The sequence below is a fragment of the Myotis myotis genome, unplaced genomic scaffold (genome assembly GCF_014108235.1).
Source record: "Myotis myotis isolate mMyoMyo1 unplaced genomic scaffold, mMyoMyo1.p scaffold_m19_p_18, whole genome shotgun sequence".
NCBI lineage: Eukaryota > Metazoa > Chordata > Mammalia > Chiroptera > Vespertilionidae > Myotis > Myotis myotis.
In genome coordinates, this window is record NW_023416322.1 from 42736769 (window position 1) to 42762533 (window position 25765).

A 25765-nucleotide genomic window follows, 5' to 3' on the forward strand; every position below is an offset into this window, starting at 1 on the left:
GGGAAGGCGCCCCCAGTTGTGAGCGGCCCAACTGCTGGTGGAACCAGGAACCTCGGAGGGAGGATGGGCCCCCACCCGCGGGGTGATTCCGGCCTCTGTGAGTGTCGCTCGCTGCCTACATGGTCTGGGGTGACGGAGGTCCCCCGAGGGACGGGCCCTGTCTCCTGCGCCTGCGATCGCGCGTGGCAGCCGTCGCCATGTGGTTGGTGTCTCGCTCCTGCTCGCCAGACAGGAAATTAACCAGGCGGGTGGGATGGCACGACCCAGGGCGCAGGGAGGCTGAACCGGGAGGGCGCGGAGCCCCGGACAGGCCGGGTTTCGTGCGGGCGCGTCTGCCGGACCCGCGGTCTCCAGCGCCTGGAGCTCGGCCGTCCCGCCCGCAGCCAGCAGAGGGCTCCCGGGCCCGCGCGCGCCCTCGCCAGACGCCAGGCTTCGGGGTTGGGGAGCGAGGCTGGGACCCGGGGCCGAGACGCCACCTCCGAGGTTCCGGCTGGGTCCGCCCGGGCGCGCCCCCCACGGGGAACCGGCGCCGGGGCGCCCCGGCCCCCGGGACGGCGCAGGGCCGCTCTGGCGAAGTGGGAGGAGACCCGAGAGGAGAGAAGAGGGGAGGAGAGGGGAGGAGGAGAAAAGGAGGAGAGAAGGAGAAGGAGGAGGAGACGCAGGAGGAGGAGGGAAGGCGGGCCGCGCTGCCCCCGCCCAGCGGAGCCGCGGGAGCGCCGGGAGCCCCAGCCCCGCCGCTCTCCCCGCCCTCCCACGCCTTCCGCCCGCACCTTGGGCCGTAGGTGCGCGATCGGCCGCAGCCGCCTGGCCACAGCGGGCGCCGCGGGCTCCGCGTCCATCAGTCCCTCCGTCGCCGCGGGAGCTGCTAGGAGGCGTCATGTAGCCGCAGCCGCGAGCCCCCCGCGGATCGGCAACTATTTATTTATATTTATTTTTTTGGGGGGTGTCGGGGGCGCGGCCACACCGTCTCCCCGGCCCGCCTCCCGTCTGCGCGCCGCACCCGCCTCTCCAAGCCGAGGGGTCGGGCGAGGGCGGCGGCGGATCCCCGCGCAGGAGCCATGGCCGAGGAGGGCGCCGAGGTACCCCGCGAGCTGACAGGTAAGGGGCCCCCCGCCTCCGATCCTCGCCGCCGCGCGCTGCGCACTGCGGCCGAGTGCGGCGCCCGGGGCCGGGGATCCCCGAGAAGTTCGCTCGCGTCGGGCCGCCCAAGAACCGAGTCCAGAGAGGCCGGCGGGGGGCGATCGGGCGCCCGGCACCGCCTCCGGCCACCGCTAGGGGGTGCAGGCCGGCGGAGGGCGGGGGCCGCCCGGGTCTCGGGAGTTGCGGCGGCGACGGGACCCCTCACAGCGCCCGCCCGCGGCCCCACTCGGGATGTGCGGGGCAGCCCAGCGGGGGGCGCGGGCGGGCGAGCGCGCTGGAGGGGTCGCCGGCAGGGTCCCCCCCACCGCCCCTCAAAGTCCCAGCCGGGAGGTGCCCGCCAACCTGCGGATCCGGGGAAGGGGCGCCGGGCTGGGGTCGGGACTCCGCCGGGAAGGCGTGGCCTCGGCGCGGCGCCGGGAGCGAAGGGGTCACCAGCTGACGCGGCCGCGGCCGGAAAGCAGGGCTGAGGGCACAGCCCGGTTCTGACAATAATTAACCCACCTGGGCTCCCGCCCCGGCTCCGGAGCCTGCGGCACCTGGTGCCAGCGACCCCGCGTCGGAGCGCCCGGGGTTACGTTTGGGGAGCGGTGGGGGCTCCATGTTATGCCTTGGGGTCAACAAGTTTTGTGGGGGCTGGAGACGGGAGCGCTAGAATGCGGTGGGGACGGCTCTGAAAACCAGGGGTTCCGTGTGTGTGTGTGTGTGTGTGTGTGTGTGTGTGTGTGTGTGTGTGATGCATCGAGTGTGTGATGTGCGTGTGATGTTGTAGTGTGTGTGCATGTGTGTGTGATGTACTGAGTGTGTGTGGTGCGTGTACGCGCCTGTGTGATGTTACATTGTGGGTGCATGTGTGATGTTGTATCCAGTGTGTGTGTGTGTGTGCGCGTGTGCATGCGCGCGCTCTGAGCCCCAGGGACCTGAACCTCTTGGGGTCCCATCCTTGGCGCCCCAGGCCTGCAGCGGGGTGTGGAGCCACGCAGCCCGCAGCGGTGTCCTTCCGGCTCCCTGCGGAGGAGGGATTCGCCCCCCTCCTCCCCACCCCCCTTAGCCCAGCACTTGGGGGAGTTGGCGCTGGCAGGTGAGCCTGGCCGGAAGGGCTGTCGCCAGGTGGGTGTGGGCTCTGCTTGTGCGCGGATTTCGGGTCTGGAGTTGCTCGCTCCGCCTCGCTCCCGCCTCCTCCTTCTGTCCGGCTGCGGCGTCAGCTCCGCTGATAGGCATCAGCTCCCCGGGCTCCGTGGAGCGAGCGGTCTGTCCGGTTCTGGAGGCCCTGGAGCCGGCACCTTCCCCACACCCCGCCCCCAAGAGGAAGCGCGGGCCCCCAGCTGTAGGTGGAGGTCCCGGTCCCGGGAAGAGGGGACCAGGGCCGCTAAGGGGGGGCGACTTCTCAATCAGCTGCGGAGCCTGCAGTGAGTGTGTCACTCGGACCCCAGAGAGGAGGCGATGAGGACCTGGGGGGATCGGATGAATCCAGGATAAACCCTGGTTGTGTCACCCGCTGCGTTCAGCCTCATCTGGACGGACGTGGGGTTTTGTGTGTATCCAGTTGCTTGTCTCACATCCTTGGCACCAGGACACATGCTTTGGGGCCGTGCCCACCGTGGTCTCTGGGCCATGAAGTGGCCATTAGGCTGGGGGAGGGCAACACCTGCGCTAGGGTTTCCCTAACTCCAGGTGCTCACAGAGTCCCTCTGTGATCATTCAGGATGGCAGCAGGCAGCCCTGGCCAGGTGCTCAGTGGGTGAGAGCATCGGCCTGCTGTGCCAAGGGTGCAAGTCTGATATCCGGTCAGGCACATACATGAAACAACCAATGAATGTATAAGAGTAACAACAAATCAGTTTCTCTCTCTACAAAAGCAATCAATACATTTAAAAAAGGAAAAGAAAAGAGAAAGAAAGCAAACTCGTGAAAACCTCAGTATAAGGGATTTTAAAATATGCTGTGAACCTTTCTGATTATGAAAGTAATACAGGGTATTGATTTTTAAATTAAGTGCAGAAAAGAATGAGAAGGCCCGGCCGGTGTGGCTCAGTGGTTGAGCGTCGACCTATGAACCGTTCGATTCCTGGTCAGGGCACAGCCCTGGTTGCGGGCTCCATCCCCAGTGGGGGGTGTGCAGGAGGCAGCCGATCGAGCCATGATTCTCTCTCATTACTGATGTTTCTATCTCCCTTACTCTCTGAAATCAATAAAAATACATTAAAAAAAAAGAATGAGAAGAACATGTCATACCCATTGCCACTCAGAAAGCTAACACTTCTGGTAGATAGCTGTCTCTCTCCCTGTGCTTATAGTCCCAAGTCTGTTTCGGCAGGAGCGGAGGAGCGCAGGGAGAGAATTACCTAACAGTGCCGGGTGCCGGGATGGCGGTGGCGGCATCGCCAGGTGTGCAGACCGGAGGCTGAGAGCAGGTGACATTGAGTGGCAGCTGCAAGGTTTGGGCTCATCCCCAAAGGAGTGCCACGCCCAGACCAGGGTGAAGGGCCTAAGGAAGGGCCACTCTGCTCAGGGAGGGGCGGGCCTGAGAGGTCGGAGGTCAGGGACTTGGTCTTGATGAGAGGTTCTGAGGCCTGGACGAGGATCAAGGCCAGGGGTCAGGAGGTGTTGAGGGGAGAGTTTGGGGAGAGGGTGACTGGCTGCCTGTCTGAGAGAGACTTGGAGACCGGGTCCAGAGGAGGAGGAGGAAGACGCTGTCTCGCGTGGCCCTGTCCAGAGCGGGTGCTCATGGGGGTCCCAGGGAGACCTTCCTGCCCCCGTCCACATGGTCAGGCCTCCCTTTCTCTCTCAAGCCTCCAGGTCTGTTGCCTTTTTTTTTTTTTTTTAAGTCCTCACTCGAGTATATATTTCCATTGATTTTTAGAGAGAGTGGGAGGGAGAGGGAGAGACAGAGAGAAACGTTGACGTGAGAGAGACACGTCCATTGGTTGCCTCCTGCATGAGTCCTGACCAGAGTCCGGGGATACTTGCAACCAGTGGTTCTCACCCTTGGCGGCACGTTAGAATCACCTGGGAACCTTTTTAAAATCCTGATTTCTGAGGCCCAGAAATCAAGAACCACTGCTTGCAACCAAGGCACGTGCCCTTGACCCCAGGACCCCAGAATTGATCCCGGGACCCTTCAGCCCGCAGGCCGACGCTCTGTCCACTGAGCCACACCAGCCAGGGCATGAAATCAATAAAAATATATAAAAAAAACAACAAGCAAATACCTTACAAAAGGCAAACAACAACAAAACACCCCAAAATCCTCCTCCAAATGCTCCCCCGCCCCCAGCTCTGTTCTTGTTGCTAAAAGGTGGTGACGAATCTGTCCCTTCTCGCAGAGAGCATCAAGGACGTCCTTGGCAGGAAGGTCAGGATCGGCCTCAAGAAGAAGGTCAAGTTGGAAGGGAAAGGGGACAAGCTTGAAAACAAGGTGCTGGTAAGTGCTGGCTGTCCTTCGGGAAAGCCTTTAGCAGCGGAAGCGAGTACCCCCCCTCCTCCCCCTGCTCCCGTCTGACCGCCTCGTTGCCCCCTCCCGACCGCCTCGTTGCCATGCAGCCCTGGTCCTGTTTCATGTTTGGCTCACAAGTTCCCAGGACTGTGCTGGCCTAGATTCCCTGGAGTGTTTGTGCGCGGAAAGTTCAAGTGGAAGGATTCCAGACGGTGGAGTTCTCACAGCGTGCTTCTCCGGTGGGGTTGTGGGCGTCGCCATGTTTAGGCCCCTGAGCCTGCTCTCCTGTTCGTCGGTGTTTGATGTTCGGTGGGCCTCACGGATCATCGCTGTGGTGGCTGATGTGTGATCTGATTGGTGAGGATGTAGGGAGATGTTTCAACAAAAAATGGCCTTGGGTCGGCTTCGTGATTGAATGAACTTTTCTCAGAGGCTGTGCCCGCATCCGTCTCATGGGTGAGGAGTGAGAACGTGGAGAAGAAGTTGGTCCTTTGCCGTTGTTTTCTGGTGTCTTGGCGGGAGGGGCCTGCTGGAGGCGGTGTCTGGGGGCTGAGATGGACCTTGGGGTTCTGTGCACATTGCTGGGGGCTGAGGGGTGGGACTCGCTGGGCACAGCTGGTCGGGCAGCTGTCCGAGGCGCAGTGGCCCCTCGGAGCGGGGAGGAGCGTTCGGTGGGACCTCAGTGGCTGAGATGGGGGTGAACCCAGATCGCAGCTGCCGCGAACGCCCTGTGTGTGTTGTTGGTGGGAGAATGTTCTGTGTATCTTGTCGGGAATTCCCACTCACACCTGGGGGAGCAGCGCGGCTGAGCCCCGTGAGCTCTCTTCAGCCTCCGCCTTTCCAGCCGGTTTGCCGGTTTTCGCCAACACTGTTGTGTCTGCTTCTCCACGGGGGGTTGGTGTTTATCTTCTGGAGGATTTTAAAACGAATTCCAAGTGTATGTCATTGAAAAAGGATACGTATATTTAAAGTATATGTTTATTGATTTTAGGGAAGAAGGGAGAGGGGGAGAGAGAGAGAGAGACATCCCCGGGCATGTGCCCTGACTGGGAATCGAACCGTGACCTCCTGGTTCATAGGTGGGCGCTCAACCACCGAGCCACCGGCCGGGCTGGTAGCATCGGTCCCGAGAGTCTTTAAAGGACCCTCTGCCTCCCTGTGGACGCAGGGGCTTCTCTGCGATGGATGAGCTCCCTCGGGGCTCCGGGCTCCGGGCTCCGGGCTCCAGCCAGAGGAACTGAGGTGGGAAAACCTGAGTGACTGTTGGAACACAGTGGGTTCGCGTGGACCACATGGCTAGGGCCACCCCAGCAGAAATGAGCCGTTTTTCTGTTCCATTCGACTTTAATAAAAAGTTAAAGTTTCCTTAAAGCGTGTTTATTATTTCTGTCTTGATTTTGAGAGAGAGAGGCAGGGAAAGAGAGAAACCTCGATTTGTGGTTCCATTTATTGATGCTCTCATTGGTCGCTTCTTGGATGTGCCCTGACCGGGGATCAAACCCACCACCTCGGGGTCTCGGCCGACGCTCCAGCCGCTGAGCTCGGCCAGGGCCTCCTGGGCATGTGTTTTACTTTATGCTGTCCAACCTCAGGGCTGCAGGCCTTCGGGAGGGCTGTGCAGAAAGAGGAGATTGTGTTGCCCCCGTTTTTGGTTTGACATGTTTGAGGTCAATCCTCATACAAACTTCCCGGTCAGCGTTTCTCACGACTGTCTGACGGGGTAGGTGCTGCTACTCTGAGTGGACGCTGCTCACGGCCCGAAGAATAAACCTAAGTCCCGAGTGCAACTCACAAAGTGAAACTTTCAAAGACAAATGTACACGGTCACTGCTCTAGCCGGCGTGGCTCAGTGGGTAGAGTGTCGGCCTGTGGACTGAAGGGACCCGGGTTTGATTCTGGTCAAGGGCACAGGCCCGGGTTGTGGGCTCGATCCCCAGTGTAGGGTGTGCAGGAGGCAGCCGATCAATGATTCTCTTTCATCATTGATTTTTCCATCTCTTTCTCCCTCTCCTTTCCTCTCTGAAATCAATAAAAATATATTTTTTTAAAAGAAAAAAATTTAAATGGTCACTGTAGTGAAGTTAGCACCATTTAAAATAGTTATGATTAGTTCTCCATGTCAAGCTTTTGCGGGGGGCGGGGGAGGGAATGGGGCCCCTCTTGACCTTGGCTGGCTCCGGTGAAGCTGTAAGGAAACTGCACCCAGCGCTGGGATGTGAGGGTTGGGCTCCCAGAGTCCCCGCCCAGCGTGTCCCGGCCGCGCTGCCCTTGCACGGGCAGGAAGCGATATAGAAATAGCCCAGGTCCCACAGCTTCAAGTCTGAGCACGACGGTCTACGAATTAGCTGCCTTTAAGTTGTGGGTTTTGGAGTCTCTGAATTTTGAGAAAGCCAGTTACTCAGTTGCTTAAATGAAGACATTGGGGACCGCCTAAAATGGGCATTTCTGACTTTCTGTTGGCCCTTCGGTCACGAATGAGTTGGCCTGGTACTTTCCAGGTATCTTTCCCGAGCCTGTGTCTGTCCCTCTCCCCGCCCCCTCCCTCCCGCAGGGTGGTCCTCGCACAGCCAGGAGGGTGTGACATTGTTACTTGCTTCCTGTTCTCCCACTGGGAGATTTTATACCTTTTCCAGCTTATCTTTTGTTCAGGGTTTATCTTCTCCTTCCTTCTCCTCAGGGCCATCGGCCATCGAAGCTAATATGTATTGAACATTGACCGATGGTGAGGCTGTGGGCGGATCCCTTAATTATGCATTTCCTTGTTCCATCCCAGCAGCCCTCTGGGGCCCCCGCACTGCGTACTTCTCCACTGGAACGACCGGAGAGCCGAGGGACCTTGCTTCTGGTCACCCAGCTAGTTAACTAGTTAAGGACTAGTTAATAACAGAATCAGCTGTGCCTCACGCAGAGCCTGCCTGCTTCGCCAGCCATGTGCTCAGAGTAGAAAGAATGTGGCCGGTCCTTCCGCGGCGGCAGATTTTCAGCCCATGATCAGGGGGACTTGGCTCTTAGACGGATCGGCGCTCCTGTTTATTTGATTTGATTTCCTTGATTCAGGTATTAACTTGTTCCGGACTCTGAGCACCTACTGTGTGGCGGACACCTCGTGTGTGCAAAGTGCACGTAGATTCTGCCTTCATGGGACTCAGAGCTCAGTCTAGTCCAGGGGTGGGCAAACTTTTTGACTCGAGGGCCACAATGGGTTCTTAAACTGGACTGGAGGGCATGGATGGAGTGTTTGTGTGAACTAATATAAATTCAAAGTAAACATCATTACATAAAAGGGTACGGTCTTTTTTTTTTTTTAGTTTTATTCATTTCAAACGGGCCGGATCCGTAGTTTGCCCACGGCTGGCTGGCTAGTCACTAGACTCTAGTGCAGCGGTTCTCAACCTGTGGGTCCCGACCCCTCTGGCGGTGGAACGACCCTTTCACAGGGGTCGCCTAAGACCATCCTGCATATCAGATATTTACATGACGATTCATAACAGTAGCAACATGACAGTTATGAAGTAGCAACGAAAATAATGTTATGGTTGGGGGTCACCACAACATGAGGCACTGTATTTAAAGGGCCAGAAGGTTGAGAACCACTGCTCTAGTGGACGGCACACACGCCAACAGGCAGCACTGGGACAAGTGCTCCGAACTCGGGGACCGCTGCACATCGGAGGGGCCCTAACTCAAGCCGGAGGTTCGGGGGCGACTCCCAGAAAAGGGGATGGAAGGCCACACTGATGGATGGGTCAGCCGGCCAAGGGTAGACACATGTCCAGGACAAAGGGAACGCACGGGCCTGGAGGCTGGGGAAGCTCCCAGCATTAGGGACCTGGGTGGAGGGCTCCCGCTTCTCCTGGCGGCTGAAACGCAGGTGAAAGTTGGGACAGGTTAGACAGGTCTCTTCTCCACACCTGTGTCTAATGACATCCACGTGCACGTCACCCTCCCTTCTCCGGGGAGGAAGTGGGCCCAGTGGTAAAGGACTTGGAGCCAGACCTGCTCTCCCTGAGCCCAGCCGCTTGCAACAATGTTGACCCTCAGTTTGCAACGATGTTGACCCTCAGTCCCGCTCTCTCTAGAAACAGCCTTGTGTCTGTATCCATTCGTAAGCCCTGGATTTGGAGATTAACTGGGACACAGTTAATTCTGCTGAGTGCAGTGCTGAGCGCAGGATAAACTCCGGGCAGAGAAAGCCCAGAGAACCGGGGTCTCTGCCTCGGTTCCGTTTTCTCGCCTCCACGGAGGGGGGGCGCCCATTCTCCCCGAGGCCAGGAAGGCCTCGTAGCAGCCTGGACGCCCCGAACAGACCCAGAATCCCCGCGCTGAGCTTTGGGCAAAGAAACCAGGTGCCCAGGGCCCCGGGATCAACTGCGCTTGTCCATCTGGGTGTTCAGGATAAACCGGTGGCTGCTGCGTGGTGCTCCCGGCCGTGAACACGCCATGTGCCTTGTAGGTTTCCAGGGATGAGGGAGAGGATGCTGTCTTCCCCAGACGGTGCTGATTTGTCCAGAGCCCGTGGCGGTGGGTGGGGCGGCCCTGCCCGCTGGCGTGGCTCCCCCCTGAGGATGCCGTCGGTCCGGAGCGGCCCTCGGCCCTGGCCCGTGTTTCTGAGACGCGTATTCCCTTCTGCCGTCAGCTACTTGGACCTTCACCCACTTTGGCAGGACCCGGACTTTTAAATGCGCCTTTTAATGGATGCATTCTTTTACGATGGAACTTTCTAGTTTTCTGTAGTTGTAGGTTACATGCGGCTGTAAGAACGAACCAGAGGGAGCCTTTGCACCCTTGTCCCATATCCGCTACCTTGGGCAGCTGTAACAGAATGTCACAACCCGGGTGCTGACGCTGTCCCCATGGGCAGCGCCGTCCCTGTCCACGCGCCCCTCCCCACGTGCCCCTGTCCACGCTCCCCTCACCACGTGCCCCTGTCCACGCGCCCCTCACCATGCGCCCCTCACCACGCGCCCCTGTCCACGTGCCCCTGTCTACGCGCCCCTCACCATGCACCCCTCACCACCACGCGCCCCTGTCCACCCGCCCCTGTCTACGCGCCCCTCACCATGCACCCCTCACCACCACGCGCCCCTGTCCACCCGCCCCTGTCTATGCGCCCCTCACCATGCACCCCTCACCACCACGCGCCCCTGTCCACCCGCCCCTGTCTACGCGCCCCTCACCATGCGCCCCTGTCCATGTGCCCCTCACCATGCGCCCCGGTGCCTTTCACAGCCCCACGCACACACCCATCACTCCTCAGCCCCATCGCCACTCATCTGTTCTCCATTTCTATAATTATTAAAAAATATGTATTTCTATTGATTTCAAGGGAGGAAGGGAGAGGGAGAGAGAGAGATCATCAATGATGAGAGAGAATCATGACCGGCTGCCCCCTGCACATCCCACACTGGGGATCAAGCCTGAAACCTGTGCCTGTGTCCTGACCGGGAATCGAAACCGTGACCTCCTGGTTCATAGGTCGACGCCCACCCACTGAGCCACGCCGCCCGGCTCATCCTTGATGTTTCTATCTCTCTTTCTCCCTCCCTTCCTCTCTGAAATCAATATTTTTAAAAAATCAAATAAATACATAACTCTCCACGGAGCTCATGAAGCAGTGACAGTCTCAGAGTCTACGTGTGTTTCGCAAGTTTATTGTTGAAGTCAAAGTGGCACGAACCCCGTCGGCGATTCCCGGGGCCACTGGATGAGCGGCGTGAGGCCCTGGACCTGGTCGGGGCTGCGCGGGATGGAGGCGCTCGGTCCCGGCGGGCGGGCGTGTGAGAGGCCGCTCCTCCGCCACCGCAGGGCGCCCTCCGCAGCGGCCGCCGTTTTCGTCCCACCGACGTGGGCTCGCTCCCTGCTGACTCCCGTGCGCCCCCGGCGCCCCCCAGCGGGTCACCCTCGGGCGTGCGTTGGACCCCGGCAGTGAGGGGCGCTGCTGGAGCGGGTGACCTTCACGCCGGCACCTGCGGGTTGCGTGGCCCCCGAGGAGGCTGCTGGGGAGCCGTGGTCGCGCCTCCCCCTGCCCCCTGCGGCGCCCCGGCCCCGGCGGGGGGTAACTTGAACGGGGCGCTCTGTGGTACCACAGGAGCCTCGGCTTTTCGGGATCGCTTACGACCCGGCGCGGAGGTAACTTTCAGAGCCCGGGTGAGGTTACAGGCTGAGAAAACCGAGCTCAGGAAGCAGGACAAGCCGAACCGATCTTCAGGAGCGCCCCTTGCTGCCGGGGGTCCTGGCGAACGTCCTGGGAAGTTCAAAACCCGTCCATCCAGTGCCTCAGAATGTACCCCCTCAGGACCCGGGTCTGCTCCCACGGGTGCTGGTGGCGGCGAGGCGGCCTGGGCTGCAGCTCGGCCTCCGGCCACCGGCCAGGCCCCCGTGAACCTGTCACCCGAGCTCAGGACGCCCTCCTCTCTCTTCTCCAACTGCCCTAGTTTCTGCGTCAGGATGGGCGGGTCGGATGACCTTGTTGAACCTGTACCAGCCCTGGTGTAGCTTTTCCTTGTTCTTGAAAAGATACTGTCCCCAGCCTCTGGGATTTAGTCCTCCTGGGACGTGGGTGGGGGTGGGGGGTTGAGGGCCTTGAGGAGCCCCGAGATCTAATCAGAACATGGAACAAACAGGGAGGAACTTTGTTTTTGAAGTTACAAAGCAGTTAAACAGTTACGCAGAGAACAACACAAAGGCCGCATTAAGGTTACTGTAGTGCCTTTATGCTCCCCTTCATTGGAAACACTGTTAATAGTTATTGTGAAAGTCGATTGAAAAGGGGGCCTATTGTCTAAATCTTGGTTCACTTTCCCCAACTCTTTTTGAAAAGGAGGGGAATGAGTGATACTTGGGGGGGGGGGGAGTGAGTGTGTGAATGAAACTGTTCACTTTCATAATTTTATTATCCAGTGTCACCCAGTACATTCAATAAAAAAGAAGAAGAAAAAAGAAAATTTAAAACCTAGAGAAAAACACACAGGCTCGCGTTAGGGGATGCATTCTCCACCTGGCTGGTATGCGGGGAGTCCGCGTGGAGAATGGCCCCACCTCATCACCTTCACTATCCGTTCAACAACCTCCTTAGCAGAACGGCTTGTTCCCGCTGTTGTAAGCCAGGCTCCTGGCACCCGGCTCCCAGGCACGCTTTGGTCTTGCAGGTTAGGAGAAGGCAGGGATGGCGCCCCCCTGCGGCCCAGGTGCCCCCCGGGGTCCTGTCACAGCTCCTGCCTGTCACCAGGCCTCGGCTGACTCAGCCTGACTCAGCGGTTCCGGGGCCCTGGCAGGCGTGAGGCTGTGTGAGGCCATCCTGGTCTTTGTCCTGGTGGCACTTTCTAAGCCGGGACCCGCGGGGAGCAGGTTTGCAAACGGTCAGGCTGCGGTGCTCTCCTTGGACACCGGGTAGCGAAGAGGACCCCTCGGGAGTCAGCAGGAGCAGCGAGTCCTGTCTTAGGAGAGAGCTGAGTGTCCGCAGGAAAGAGAGGGGCTGCGTCCCAGGCAGCTCACCTGTGCAGCTGCCAGAACTCTCTTAGTCCAGGACCTTCCTTCTGTTCCTGCTCCCCATCCCGCCTCCTCAGCCTTCCCCCGGGGCGTGTCCAGGTGCAGGGCTGGGGCTGTGCTCCCAGAGCCCCTGGTCCAGGCCAGTGCCCCCGGCTCCTGGGCTCCTGGCCGGCAGGGGCGGCTCCTCTGGGGCTGTGTTAGGTTCTGGGAGCAAATCCTACGTCACAGCTGGGTGGTGCCTGCGCCCTGGGGCTCTGGTGTCCGGCGGGGAGGCTGAATAGTAGAGAAGGACGGCGGGGACTCGGGGGAAGCACGCAGACGAGCACTTGACGGTCCGGGTCCTTCCCAAACTCCTCTCACAGGAAGCGGAGGAGTGAACACACGCAGGCCCCACAGACGGGAGGACCAGAGAGGTTATCAGATCAGGGCACTGACCTGTCAATCACCAGCCCCTCCCCCCCCACACACACCTGGGAGGGGAGACACACCCGCAGGAAACAGTGGCTGCACCTGAATGCCTGGGGGGGGAGGGGAGGCGGAGAGACCCTGAGGGTTTCCAGTTTGAAAAACCTCGGCGATTTGGGGGACACTCTCCTCCCCGCCCACTCGGCTTTCTAGCCTCTGGTTTTATTTTGATTTTTTGAAAATATTTTTCATTCTTGACTTCAGAGAGGAGGGGAGAGGGAGAGAGAAGCATCAATGGCCAGAGAGGATCACGGATCGCTGCCTCCTGCACCAGCCCCTGAGTTTATTGCAGCCCCTGAGCCACCTGTGGAACCACCCACCCGGCCTGTTTCCTCGCGGCCCATGGTGTCGCTCAGACGTCCGTGGTGTGTGGGCCAGGGCCGTGTCTCTCTTGGGGACACACGCAGCTAACATTGTCCCCGTCCAGACTAAGTCGTGCACTTTAACTGGAGGAGGCATTTGTCCAGGTGAAGGGTGAGGACCCTTCCCTCAGGCCTGCGTCCACTCCTCCCGCCTCCTTTGGGGCGTGGCCGGCGCACCTGCACCGCCCAGGTGGGGAGTGTAGCGGCCTGGCCTCGGCTCCTCGCGGGTCAGACCGCTTGTCTCGGCGTCTGTACCCCACCCCCCAGGCCAGGGAGCTGACTTCTACGCTGCAGGCGTCCTTTCTCTTATTCCACCGGAATTTTTCTTTTTCTCCTGGGAACGTAGCCAGGAGGATTGCAACACATAAGCTTAAAAAAAAAAAAAAAAAAAAGGAAACTTCGTGAATGCAGGAATGTAAACGGAGCCGCACCCAGAATGAATGGACTTTAATTCCCAACACATTCTTTTCTGGAATGTGTGAGAAGCCTCACTGCGGAGACGGGCTTGCTTGGGAGGTGACTCTTCGGATGCGGAAACGCTTCTTGGAGTTTATATCTTTTCTCGGGGCGGGGGTCACGCAGCCTTCCGATGGGGACGGTTTTGGGAATTCCCATCCCCCCAGACCACGTGGTCACCCCCTACACCCCCAGCACTGACTGAAGCCGGTGTTTGAACCCCTGCCAGGCTGCCTGAGGTTTGCGTTTTTTCAGGAAGCAGCTGGCAGCCCAGCCCTGCCCACCTCCCCGTGCCAGGGCCCGGAACTTCCTCCTGGGGCCGCGCTCCAAGGCCCCGGGAGGGTGAGTGGGCGGGGGAAGGAGAGACCTTTGTGGCCCTTTCTGAGCTGCGAAGGGCTCTTTGGAAAGTTCTCCTTGGATTCGACTGGTTTCCCATGGCGATGGCCCTTGTGATCGGCTGGGAGCAGCGGCCTCCCCGCCCAGCCCCGCCCAGCCCCGCCCAGCCCCCAGCGCCCCGGCCCCGCCCCCAACGTCCCGGCCCCGCCCCCCGCGCCCTGGCCCCGCCCCCCGCGCTCCGGCCCCGCCCCGCCCGCGTGGACTCCGCAGACGCCCGCGGGCCGGGCCTGCCGCCCACGTTTCAGTCTGCAGATCATTTGCCTGCTTGGCTTGGTGAACACAGGGGTCTCCCGAGGGTGGGGACGATGCTGTCCTTAGCTTTGCCAAATGGGCGACCTGAGTGTTTGTGCGCCGAGAGGGCGGGGCCCTTTCCTCCCCACCCTTCCTGCCCGCAGCCTGGCCTGGGCACAGGATCGCCCACTGGCCTGGTCCCCGGGCGCGGGGAGTGGCTGGTTTCCCTGGTCAAGTTGCTTCCCTCATCGCTTTGTTTATTATTTATTTTAAATATGTTTTTTCGTTAAATTGATTTCGGAGAGAGGAAGGAAGAAGAAGAGAGAGACAGAAACATCAGTGATGAGAGGGAATCATCGATCCACTGCCTCCTGCACGCCCCACATGGGGATGGAGCCGGCAACCCCGGCCTGTGCCCTGGCCCGGGATGGTTCCTGGGTCGATGCTGAGCCACTGGCGCGAGGGCCCCAGCTCCCCGGTTAGCAGTCAGTTCGCGTGTTCACAGGGCTGCATTTCTAAGGTGGTTAGAGCTTTGCCTGGAAGAACAGTTGTTTCTTTAAAAGGTGACTCTGTAGAAACCAGAAGTGGGACATTTAAGAAAAAATAGCTGCGTGTCCAGGGCTCAGTTTCCTGGAGGCCGGCCAGGCCTCGCCGTCAACGACGCCTTTCACTTCGCGGGCCTTTCACTTCGCGGGCCGGGCTACAGGAGAAAGCAAAGGATGTGAAACACGGCAGGGAGACCGGCCAGTGAGATGTGGAAGTCACGGGTCCGTTCTTTTTCTGGTTCCAGTGAGTCAGACATTCGAATGCGGGAAAACTACACTGGGTCAAAGGGCATGAGACTCCCGGAGGAACCTCCAGTGTTGGGCCTTTTTCTGCCTGAGTTTGAAAGCCAGCTTACTTTTTTCTTTTTAAATATGTTTTTATTGATTTTTTTTAGAGAGAGGGGAAGGGAGAGTGATAGGAGATAGAAACATCGATGAGAAAGAACATCATCAATCAGCTGCCTCCTGCCCGCCCCCTGCTGGGGAGCCAGCCCATATCCCCGGTTGATGCTCGGCCACTGAGCCACACCGCTGGGTCAGCTTTTTTTTTCTAATGGGCACACACACAATTATAGTCAACTAGGTTTGCTTCCCCTCCCTGGCGCCCGGCCAGCGTGGCTCAGTGGTGGAGCATCAGCCTAGGAACCAGGATGTCAGGGACCGATTCCCAGTCAGGGCACAGGCCTGGGTTGCAGGCTCGATCCCCAGTGGGGGGTGTGCAGGAGGGAGCCGGCCTATGATTCTCCCTCATCATTGATGTTTCTCTCTCTCCCTCTTCCTTCTTCTCTGAGATCAGTACAAATACATTTAAAAAATATTTGTGGAATGAGCAGGAGCAGCCCTTTCTCAGGGATCAGTCAGACACCCTTTCGGGAGCTGGGGTGCAGGTTTCATGAGCTTGGTGCTCACTTGTCCGAATTGTTGCCGTGTGTCGCTGGGGCCCAGTTCCCGGGGCCGCGCTGTGAGAGGGGTCCCCACCATCGTGTGCGGGAGAATGACTGGGAACGTGACTGTTTGTCACGCGTGAGGCTAGCGTGTCTGTTCTGTGAAAGAGCTGACGGGCTGTCAGAGACAGGAGCTGTTGAGTCTGGAGGCATCTGTGAAACTGTCGGCTGGCCTGCAGGCTGCTAGTTAATGATCTTAAAAAAGAGACTGGAAAAGACAGCTGGCCCCAGGCTTCAGGGTCCTGTTTGTGTGGAAATGAGTTGTGCTCAGCTGCATTTTTTTCCCTCTCTATCGCAGCTTTCAGATGGCGTTGTTGTGACTTGTTTGGAAGATAATTTACTTCTTAAAAGAGACTGATTTCACCATCTGGGTGGTTGGATGGATTATAGTCGCTAGCGATGTGGAGGCATCTCCTTCTCCTGTTGCAGGATTCCCTACTTACTTATTCGTTTGTCGCTCCACGTATACGACAGAAATCTACCGTCTTTAAAAAAAAAAAAAAAAAAATATATATATATATATATATATACACACACACACATATATATTGATTTTAGAGAGGAAGGGAGAGGGAGAGGAGAAACATCAATGATGAGAGAGAACCATGGATCGGCTGCCTCCTGCAGGCCCCACACTGGGGATGGAGCCTGCAACCCGGGCCTGTGCCCTGACCTGGAATCAAACCCTGACCTCCTGGTTCATAGGTCAGTGCTCAACCATGGAGCCACGCCCACCGCCGGGCAAGTGTGCATGTTTAATTTATTTACCTTTTCTCTTCTCGAAAGCGATGAGGCCTTGTTTCTGTTCTGTCGAAGTTGTGTGTCCCCGAGTGCAGATGTTACACCCTCCTGGCTCCTCCCCTCTCAGGTCCACTAGGAACCCGGCATCGTTATCGCTTTCTCTCCCAGAGTTGTCTCGGGTCCCGTGCGCTTTGGGCCCTTTCTCGGAGCCTCCGCTTGCCTCCCTCTGCCCCCTGGTCCTCGGGGAAATGGTGGTTGAGTTAATTAAGCTGAAAAGGGCGAGAACACTTTCTGGGATGTTGAGCTAAGGACCAACCTCGGTCGGTCAGCGGGGACATGTCAGTCCAGCTGTTCTTGACTGCGGGGCGGCGCGTCGTGGCCCCACAGTCGGTGCCAGGCTCAGGAAGGTCAAGTGTGTTACCAGCCACAAAAGGTCCTTTAGTCACGGAGACGAGTCCAGGAGAACCAGTGGGCCACTTAAACGACAATGGGTTGCTTAGACCCCAGGCAGATGTCCCGGCTGGAGGCCGGCAGCCTGTGCAGCGCCCCTAAGTGCAGGGAATCCCTCCCTCCCTCCAGTTGGTCCCGCAGGACTCAGGGCCTCGTGTTTCTGTAGGAACCCTTCTCACGGCAGTGTCTCCCATCGGCCTGTGAGCAGCTCAGTGTAACTTTAAAAAATATATATATATTGTTACTGATTTCCTAGAGGAAGGGAGAGGGAGAGAGAGACACACATCAATGATGAGAGAGAATCATGGACCGGCTGCCTCCTGCACGCCCCCCCAGGGGGATCAAGCCTGTGCCCTGACCGGGAATTGATCCCTGACCTCCTGGTTCATAGGTCAGCGCTCAACCACTGAGCCACCGCAGCCGGGCCAACTCAGTGTGACTTGGTGGTAAGGAGTGTGGGCTGTGGTCCCAGGCTGCGTGGCTTCAAGCCGTGCTCTCTCAGCTCCATGCTGCGTGATGGTGGACAAGTGAAGTGACTTAGTCTCTCTGTGCTTCAGCTCTCTTCTGTAAAGTGGGATTAATTATATTGTTAATCTCCTGGGGTTATTGTTAGGATAAAAAGAGTTAGTGCCTGTAAGCCACTCATGAAAGCACCACTTAAGTGTTATTAATTACTAGAGGCCCGGTGCACGAATTCGTGCACGGGTGGGGTGTCTTGGCCTGGCTGGCGATCAGGGCCCATTGGGACTGCGGGAGGTTGGCCAGTGGAGGGAGGGACCTCAAGAAGTTGGCCTGCTGCCACCAGAGGTTGGCTGTGGGAGCGCACTGACCGCCAGGGGGCAGCTCCTGCATTGAGCATCTGCCCCCTGCTGATCAGTGCGCGTCATAGCGACAGGTCAACCGGTCGTTCTGTTGCTTAGGCCTTTATAGACTATTGTTTTAATCTATTATTATTAGCTTCTTAAATTTTAAGATTTTTTTCAATTTTTTATTGATTTTTGAAAGAGGGAGAGAGAGGGGGAGAGAGAGAGAATCATTGATGTGAGGGAAACATCGATTGGCTGCCTCCTGCACGCCCCCCACCAGGGATCAAGTCCGGGAATTGAACCGCAGCCTTTCGGTGCACGGGATGGCACCCAACCATCGGAGCCACATGGGCCGGGCATCACTGTGTTATCGTGATTAACCGTCACTAAGGGCGGAGGACTGTCCTTGCTTGTTGTTCTGCCCTCAGGCCCCTCTGTGAGGCCAGGTTGTGGCTCTCAGTCGGTGTAGCTCCCTGTGTGAGGGACGGAGTCCGTACACAATCCACGAACAGAGCGCTGGTGTGAGTGTCCGGCCAGTTGTGCCCTGTGTTATTCCAGAAAGGAATCGGTTTCAGCCACTGTTTCAGGTGTGGCCTTTCAAACGATGTGTCTGCATCAGCCTTGATGTCGCCCTGGCCGGTGTGGCTCAGTGGATAGAGCGTCGGCCTGAGGCCTGAAGGGTCCGGGTTCGATTCCAGTGAAGGGCACATGCTGGGTTGCGGGCTCAGTCCCCAGTAGGGGGCGTGCAGGAGGCAGCTGATACATGATTCTCATCATGAATGTTTCTCTCTCTCCCCCTTCCTCTCTGAAATCAATAAAAATATATTAAAAAAACAACAAAAAACAAACAAAATGAAAAACAACCCCCCAAAAAGCCGTGCTGTCTGTGCCCCCTCACTCTCAGGAGCCGTTGGCGTTTCGCTCTGTTCCTTCGCGGGCAGATCCGCCGTCTCGGCTGCGCTGCCCGTTAGGGACCCTGTCGAGATGGACCATGGAAACACCTGTGTGGCTGAGCCCGCGCCTGCCCAGCAGCGAGGGGCCTCCCCGCGGGGCGGTCAGAGTCGGCTGTGACTCACAGGGTGGGAGGAAGCCGGCGCGGATCGCTATCTGTGCTTTAGGGACACGGGGAGCCGCCCGCCCGCGTTCCTCCCTTCCTCACGGCCCGCTCCCCTCCTGAGTTAACGGGTGACCGGGCACCGGGCGGCTGCTCAGACTCAGGCGGCGGCGGCTCCGCTTCCAGCGTTTGCTCCAGTCTCTGCTCCTGGGGTCGTTTCTCACCGACTGTTTAACACCCATGTGACATTCACAAGCGCGAATAGACTTTCTTGACTTTGAGTGTCTGTGTCCTCCGTCTGTGTCCTCCGTGTGTCGTAGGCCTGGGGCACATCCCTTCTTACCCCTCGGGTACGGAGGCTGCAAGGAAGCGGAGATCTAGGCTGACTCTAGAAAGTTGAATGTTGAGCCCGGCCAGTGTTGCTCAGTGGTTGAGCATTGACCTAGGAACCAGGAGGTCAGGGTTCGATTCCCGGTCAGGGCACACGTCCTGGTTGCAGGCTCGGTCCTCAGTGTGGGGCGTGCAGGAGGCAGCCGATCCATGATTCTCTCTCATGATTGATTTTTTTTTTTTCATCATTGATGTTTCTATCTCCCCCTCTCCCTTCCTCTCTGAAATCAATGCAAATACATTTTTAAAAAGTTAAATGTCAGGGGTCTCGTCCCGCAAGTGTAACCAGCCAGCCCCTCCGAGAGACGCCGCGTCTGTGCCGGCCGCGTGGCCGGGAACTGCGTGGCGTTCTCTGAAAGCTGCCGCAGCGGGAACAGTGGGGGCGAGGGGGGCTCCTGGGGGAGCTAAGGAGGCGGGCGGGCGAGGACGGCCCAGTGAATGCCTCTTTGTTGCCTGTGAAATAAAACACTGGGAGATGCACTTAGAACGAGAAGGCTGTTCGGCCGGAGTGGACGTGATGTGGTGGAGAGTTTTGGAAAACTTTTCATTTAGTGACTAATATTTTGACTCAGTATAGAGACAAAAGCCCGGCCGGCCTGGCTCAGGGGTTGAGCTTTGACCTATGAACCGGAGGTCAGGGTTCAATTCCCGATCAGGGCACACGCCTGGGTTGCGGGCGTGACCCCCAGTACTGGGTGTGCAGGAGGCAGCCGATCCATGATTCTCATCTTTGATGCTCCTCTCTCTCTCTCTCTCCCTCTCCTTTTCTCTCTCTGGAATCAGTAAAAACATATTTTAAAAAAATGATATAAAAAATATTCAATCCAAGGGCGTAGTGCGTAAGGCCACGCAGCTCTGAGCGCTCAGGGGTGCTGAGCGTGACCGGACGGCACTGCGCCCTTTGCTGGGACTGTACGCTGAGCTCTGCCCCGGAGCCCGTGTCCCTGGTGACCCGTCAGATCACAGTCCTTCTTTTCTTTTTCTTTTTATCTTATTGATTTCAGAGGAAGGGAGAGGGAGAGGGAGAGGGAGAGAGAAACATCAATGAGGGAAGAGAATCACTGATCGGCTGCCTCCTCCATGCGCCCCCCTGGGGATGGAGCCCACAACCCGGGCCTGTGCCCTGACCAGGAATGGAACCGTGACCTCCTGGCTCACAGGTCGACGCTCAACCCCTGAGCCCCGCCGGCGGGCCTCTTTAGGGGTGTTTACACCCCTTGGTGCTGCTTGGTCCCGCAGGTTCCCAAGGGGCAGCCACAGGCCGAGCACAGTCGCTTAGTCCTGGCCGAGGCCCTGATCTTACTCGGAAGGAATCGCCTGTGGACGCCCTTTCCCACGTCCTGTGAGTCCAGCCTCGCGCAGGTTTCCTGTGCTGTCGTCAAACCCAAGGAGACTGGCAAGGTCATTATCTGTGTTTCCTTATGGCTCTCCCCATGAGGAGAGAGCATCCCGGACCGGCTGCCTCCTGCACGCTCCCCACTGGGGATCGAGCCACAACCCGGGCCTGTGCCCTGACCGGGAATCAAACCCTGACCTCCTGGTTCACAGGTCGACGCTCAACCACCGAGCCACGCCGGCCCGGCCATGACTTAGAATTTAAGGTGTTTTCTTCAGCCTTGTCAGGCAGAGGCCATTTCTACATGGAACTGACATGGGAATGTGATTGCAGGCCTGACTCTGACCCTCTCCCCAGGGGAGGGCGGGCTGGCGGGCAGAGTTCCGGGTGAGTGTCGCTGAGCTTTTCAAGCTGCACGAGGAAGCAGCCCAGGGTTCCCCGGACTCCTCACCTCAGTTTCCATCAACGTGGTCAGGGTCTGCGTGTAGCTATTTTTGCACCAGTGCCGGCCACACCGTTCTGAGTGTGGACTCTTCATTACCTGCCACCGCCTCCCCGTCGGACTTCCCAGTGACTGACGAAGAGCCGTTAAAAGGTATTGCTTTTGGCTCGAGGCCAAGAGTATCGGCTCCTTCGTCCAGGATTTGATACTGGAAGAGGCCAAAGACCAGCGGCCGCACTCCCAGCGAGGCCAGTCCATGGGGCTTCGTTCCGCAGGTTCAGGTTGAACCTCGAACCCCTGCATGTGTGTTTACAGTGCAGGTCGCTGGCCACGGGGGGCACTGGTCCCCCTGGTCCGAGGAGGGTGCAGGACGGTGGGCCATCAGAAGAACCCCCAGAGCAAATGCTGATGAAGACGGTCCAGGAAGCTGTGGTTTTAGAAAATGCTGCTAAGGCCTGGCCGGCCGGCGGGGCTCAGGGGTTGAGCGTCGACCTGTAGACCAGGAGGGCCTGGTTCAAGCCCCGGTCAGGGCATAGGCCTGGGTTGTGGGGCTGCAGGAGGCAGCTGATCAGTGATTCTCTCTCCTCACTGATGTTTCTCTCTCTCTTTCCCTCTCCCTTCCTCTCTGAAATCAACCAATCAACCAACCAATCAATCAATCAACCAATCAATCAATCAACCAGTCTTGGCTAAGGGACAGATCAGAGTTCAGAAGTCAGGAAAACTAGGGACTCTCAACCACTTGCGTTCTGGCCACGTTATTTGTGAACGATTCCCGTGGAGGAGATAAGGGGAAAGTCCCCACAGAAAGTACCAACATGTGATGGTCCCGCGTGACCTCTGAGACCCCGAGGGGAAGTCAGGAGAGAGAGGGCGGCGGTCACGGTGCCACAGGAGCTGACGTCCGCGTGCTGCGTGCGGGCGCGGTCCCTTGCTCTCGTTCGACCTCCCTGGAGCTGTATGGATGGGCGCGATTATCGCCGTTTTACAGACGGGCAAATGGAGGCGCCGAGGCTTTCGGCGAGGCTGTGGGTCTCGCAGGGAGTGAAGTGGTGACCGGGGCTGTGAATCGGGGCCGTCGGGTGAGGAGAGGGCTGAGGCTTGCCCAAGGTGCGCCGGACATAAACCGGCTGTAAAAAGGGGTGTCCAGAGCCGGACACAAAGACCACAGCGACGTGAACAGGCCTCATGGAGGTGTGGGCAGTAATAGAGCAGCCCCTGCAGCGCCCGCCTGTCCACGTGTCCCTTATCGACGTGTTAAAGCCTCCAGGACATTAAACATGTTGGGGAAGTAGCAAGGGAGAGCTAGGTTTTCTTTTTCCTTTTTAAAAAATATTTTTATTGCCCTAACTGGTCTGGCTCAGTGGATGGAGCGTCGGCCTGCGGACTGAAGGGTCCCAGGTTCGATTCCGGTCAAGGGCATGTACCTGGGTTGCGGGAACACCCAGTAGGGGGCGTGCAGGAGGCAGCTGATCCATGTTTCTCTCTCATCGATGTTTCTGACTCTATCCCTCTCCCTCTCTGTAAAAAAAAGTCAATACAATGTATTTAAAAATATATTTTTATTGATTTCAGAGAGAGGAAGGGAGAGGGGGAGAGAGGAACTTCAGTGATGAGCGAGAATCATGGACGGGCTGCCTCCTGGTCTGGGGGTGAGAGGAACACCTCGGGCCCCTGGCGGGACCTTCCCGACTCCCAGGCAGTTCTTAAGCCGATGAGAGTTTAAAAGGCCTCGTTTGAGAAAAGTGTCGATTCCGATGCAGGTGTAAGAAATAACAAAACCCCTGTGTTCCTCTCGGTGATAACATGTTGCACAGCGATGCCACAAAGTCACAATCCCGCGCTAGCACTGATACAATCGTCTGGCTCAGGATCTGCCGTGTTCCCTGCACTGGGTGGGGTGGGGTGGGGTGTGTGTGTGCGTGTGTTTAATTCTATGCAGTTTCATTGCATGTGAAAAGCCCCGTGACTGCCACAGTCCCCTCACAGTGCTCTGTCCTCCTCTGTAATTCCGTCGTTTCGTGCTGCTCTGTAATGGATTCACACGGCTGTAACCTTTTAAAAAAAAAAAAAAAAATCTATCTTTATTGTGGAAAGTATTACAGATGTTCCCTTCCCCACCCTTGACCCCCTTCTCCCAGGCCTGCCCCGCCCAGGCCTGCCCCACCCTGTAGCCTTGTCCGTGGGTGATGCATCTATGCAGACGTCGTCTTTGGCTGATCTCTTCCCACCCCCACCTGGCTCCCGCCTGAGACTCCTCAGCCTGTTCCCCGTCTCTGGATCCGTTTTCGTTGTCAGTTCACAGACAGCCCTCGGGTTACGTCGGACTCGACGTACGTCGTTTCGTGGTTACGTCGCCATCTCCCTGTTCACTCGGCCTTTACAAGCCGGGCCCCGAGTGCTTCCTACAGCCGTCACCGTGGCGATGACGATTCTCTCCACGGACCAGGAGGCGAGGCCAAGGCCGAGGCCGTGGGCCAGGCAGGGAGCCCGGAGGCGCCCGCCTCCCTCTCGGGGCCTTTGACGCTGCCGTGACCTTCCAGCCGGGCCTGGGACGCACAGCCTGTTCTTGTCTGTGCTCAGTTCTCCTTTTCTCAAAGCAGGGACTGTGAGGACTGTGTGCTCAAAGCCCGGTCTCTTACGCGTTTCCTTCTTTAAAGAAACGTGCAGCTTCGAAGCGAGGAGATGGGGTCGCCCTGGATTTGGGAGGCAGGGACGGCGTGTTCTCCCTCCAGCTCTGTTCTGGGCTCGTGCCCGGGCGGAGCGTTCTGTGCTGAGCTCTCAGCACCTGGACACCAAGCGGCCCCATGCTCAGGGGGGCACAGGGGGGGTCCAGGCAGCGGTCCCCGCCCACCGCTGCTACGTCCACACATCGAATCTTCATTTATTTGTTTTATTATTTTAAAAAATATATTTTTATTGATTTCAGAAAGGGAGGAAAGGAAAGGAGAGGGAGAGAGAGAGAAACATCAATGATGAGAATCATTGATTGGCTGCCTCCTGCACGCCCCCCACTGGGGACGGAGCCCACAACCCAGGCCTGTGTCCTTGACCGGAAATGAACCCGGGACCCTCCAGTCCACAGGCCAACGCTCTATCCACTGAGCCACACCAGCTAGGGCTATTTTTATTTTTAGATTAATTTCAGAGAGAGGAAGGGAGAGGGAGAGGACTGCCAACGCTCTATCCACTGAGCCACACCAGCTAGGGCTATTTTTATTTTTAGATTAATTTCAGAGAGAGGAAGGGAGAGGGAGAGAGGGAAACATCCATGATGAAAGAGAATCACTGATTGGCTGCCTCCTGTACGCCCCCCCCACTGGGGGATCGAGCCCACAACCCGGGCCTGTGCCCTGACCTGGGGTGGGGAACCTTTTTTCCTTCCAAGGGCATCTGGATATTTATAACATTCGAGGACCGTACACAATTATCAGCTTAAAAGTAGCTGCCACCACTGGTCAAACACTGAGTTAATGCCCACCCTCATGCCTCGGCAGGGCTGGGCCAGATGATTCTTTGGCCGGACATTCCCCACCCCTGGTCTAGACAGATGCTGTCCTTCCTGCCCTCGTGGACCCCGCGGCTTTTCCGTGGAAAATGACCGACTTCACGGAGCTCTTCCGGACGTAAGGACCGTGAGCTGGCAGGTCTGGGTAATGGAACCTTGCCAGTGACCCTAGAAATGTTTACCTTTGCCAGCCGGAGCCTGAGCTCAGGGTTTGCCCAGTGTCCCCGAACGTGTTGGCTGAGCAACACTCTTCATTTTTGCAATGAAAAAAATATATATATATTTAAATACATTTTTATTGATTTGAGAGAGGGAGAGAGAGAAACATCAATGATGAGAATCATCGATCGACTGTCTCCTGCACGCCCCACACTGAGGATCAAGCCCGAAACCTGGGCATGTGCCCTGACCAGGAACTGAACCCTGACCTCCTGGCTCATAGGTTGATGCTCAACCACTGAGCCAGGCCGCTGGGCAAGATCCATGTTTTCAAATGACCACGAGGGTGGGCAGTCAGTTTGGGGACAAAACAGGCCTGAACGGAGCATCCCTCAGAGCAGTGGGCACCGTGGCGCCCCGTGACTCAGAACCCGAGAGCCTGCTGAGCTGGGCTCCCTCCGCGTCTCCCATGGCTTCCCCGGAAACGCGGCCGCGTGCACATGCGGAACTACTGAGGCTGCACGTCTGCCACTTACGTCACACTCATGTCACGGTCCCTTGTCCCACCCACGTTTTACGACCACAGTTTCGAATCGGTCAGAATACTGACCGGGGGTCTGGCACGGCTCGGTGCGGTGCAGGAGGCGTGTGGGGGGCGGTGCTGTTAGGCTTGTGTTGTTGCCGCGGCAGCAGGAACGGTTCCCACGGTCCAGGCGGCAGCGCCTCTGTGGACCGAGCCTGGGCCTGAGCGGATCGCACAGCCGTTCTGCTTCGCTGTCACCGGGAGCGCCAGTAACCGCGGTTCTCTGGGTTCAGGAGTCTCTTCTCAGGCTCAGACCGAGGCCCACGTCTGTGCAGGGCCTTGGGTGAAGGCTGCGTTTAAATGCTGGGGGAGCCTGGCTGGTGTGGCTCAGTGATTGAACATCGACCTATGAACCAGGAGGTCAGGGTTCGATTCCTGGTCAGGGCTCATGCCCGGGTTGCGGGCTTGATCCCCAGAGTGGGGCGTGCAGGAGGCAGCTGATGGACGATTCTCTGTCATCATTGATGTTTTAATCTCTCTCATCCTCTCCCTTCCTCCTGAAATCAATTAAAAATATATAAAAAGATGACATGAGTGTAATCATGTAATTGAAAAAAAAGGAAACAGTTGTAAAGTGTCTGCAGGGTCTGCAGGCCCCGGGAGTGAGAGGCTGGGGCGGGTAGGGGTTGTTCTGTGTGTCGAGCGGCGGGTGCCTGTGTCTGGAGCCTTCCTGGCAGGGAGTGGAAGGACAGGGCGCCGAGGGTGGAACCCAGCTCTGTGCAGTTCCCGTTCACCAGGCGGTTTCACTGAGCCCCTTGGGGGAGGTCGTGCGCACCTGGAACCAGGCAGACCTGGTGGGAGCCCTGGCTCAGCCTGTCCCAGCTGCGTGGCCTCCA

General features: G+C 57.9%; 1 protein-coding gene across 7 annotated transcripts in view; it reads left to right on the top strand.

Moving 5' to 3' along the window:
• The first annotated feature begins 696 nt into the window (after positions 1–696).
• CARMIL1 (capping protein regulator and myosin 1 linker 1) overlaps positions 697–25765 on the top strand; it is a 79430-nt gene continuing 54361 nt past the window's right edge. For 5 of the 7 annotated variants that reach the window (XM_036342865.1, XM_036342867.1, XM_036342869.1 and 2 more), the window contains exons 1-2: positions 1059–1098; positions 4464–4561. In XM_036342865.1, the coding sequence (XP_036198758.1) occupies positions 1059–1098; positions 4464–4561 (138 nt within the window). Of the gene's footprint in view, positions 1099–3454; positions 3552–4463; positions 4562–25765 lie in introns of all 7 variants that reach the window. The other 2 variants (XM_036342866.1, XM_036342864.1) reach the window with 2 other exon arrangements.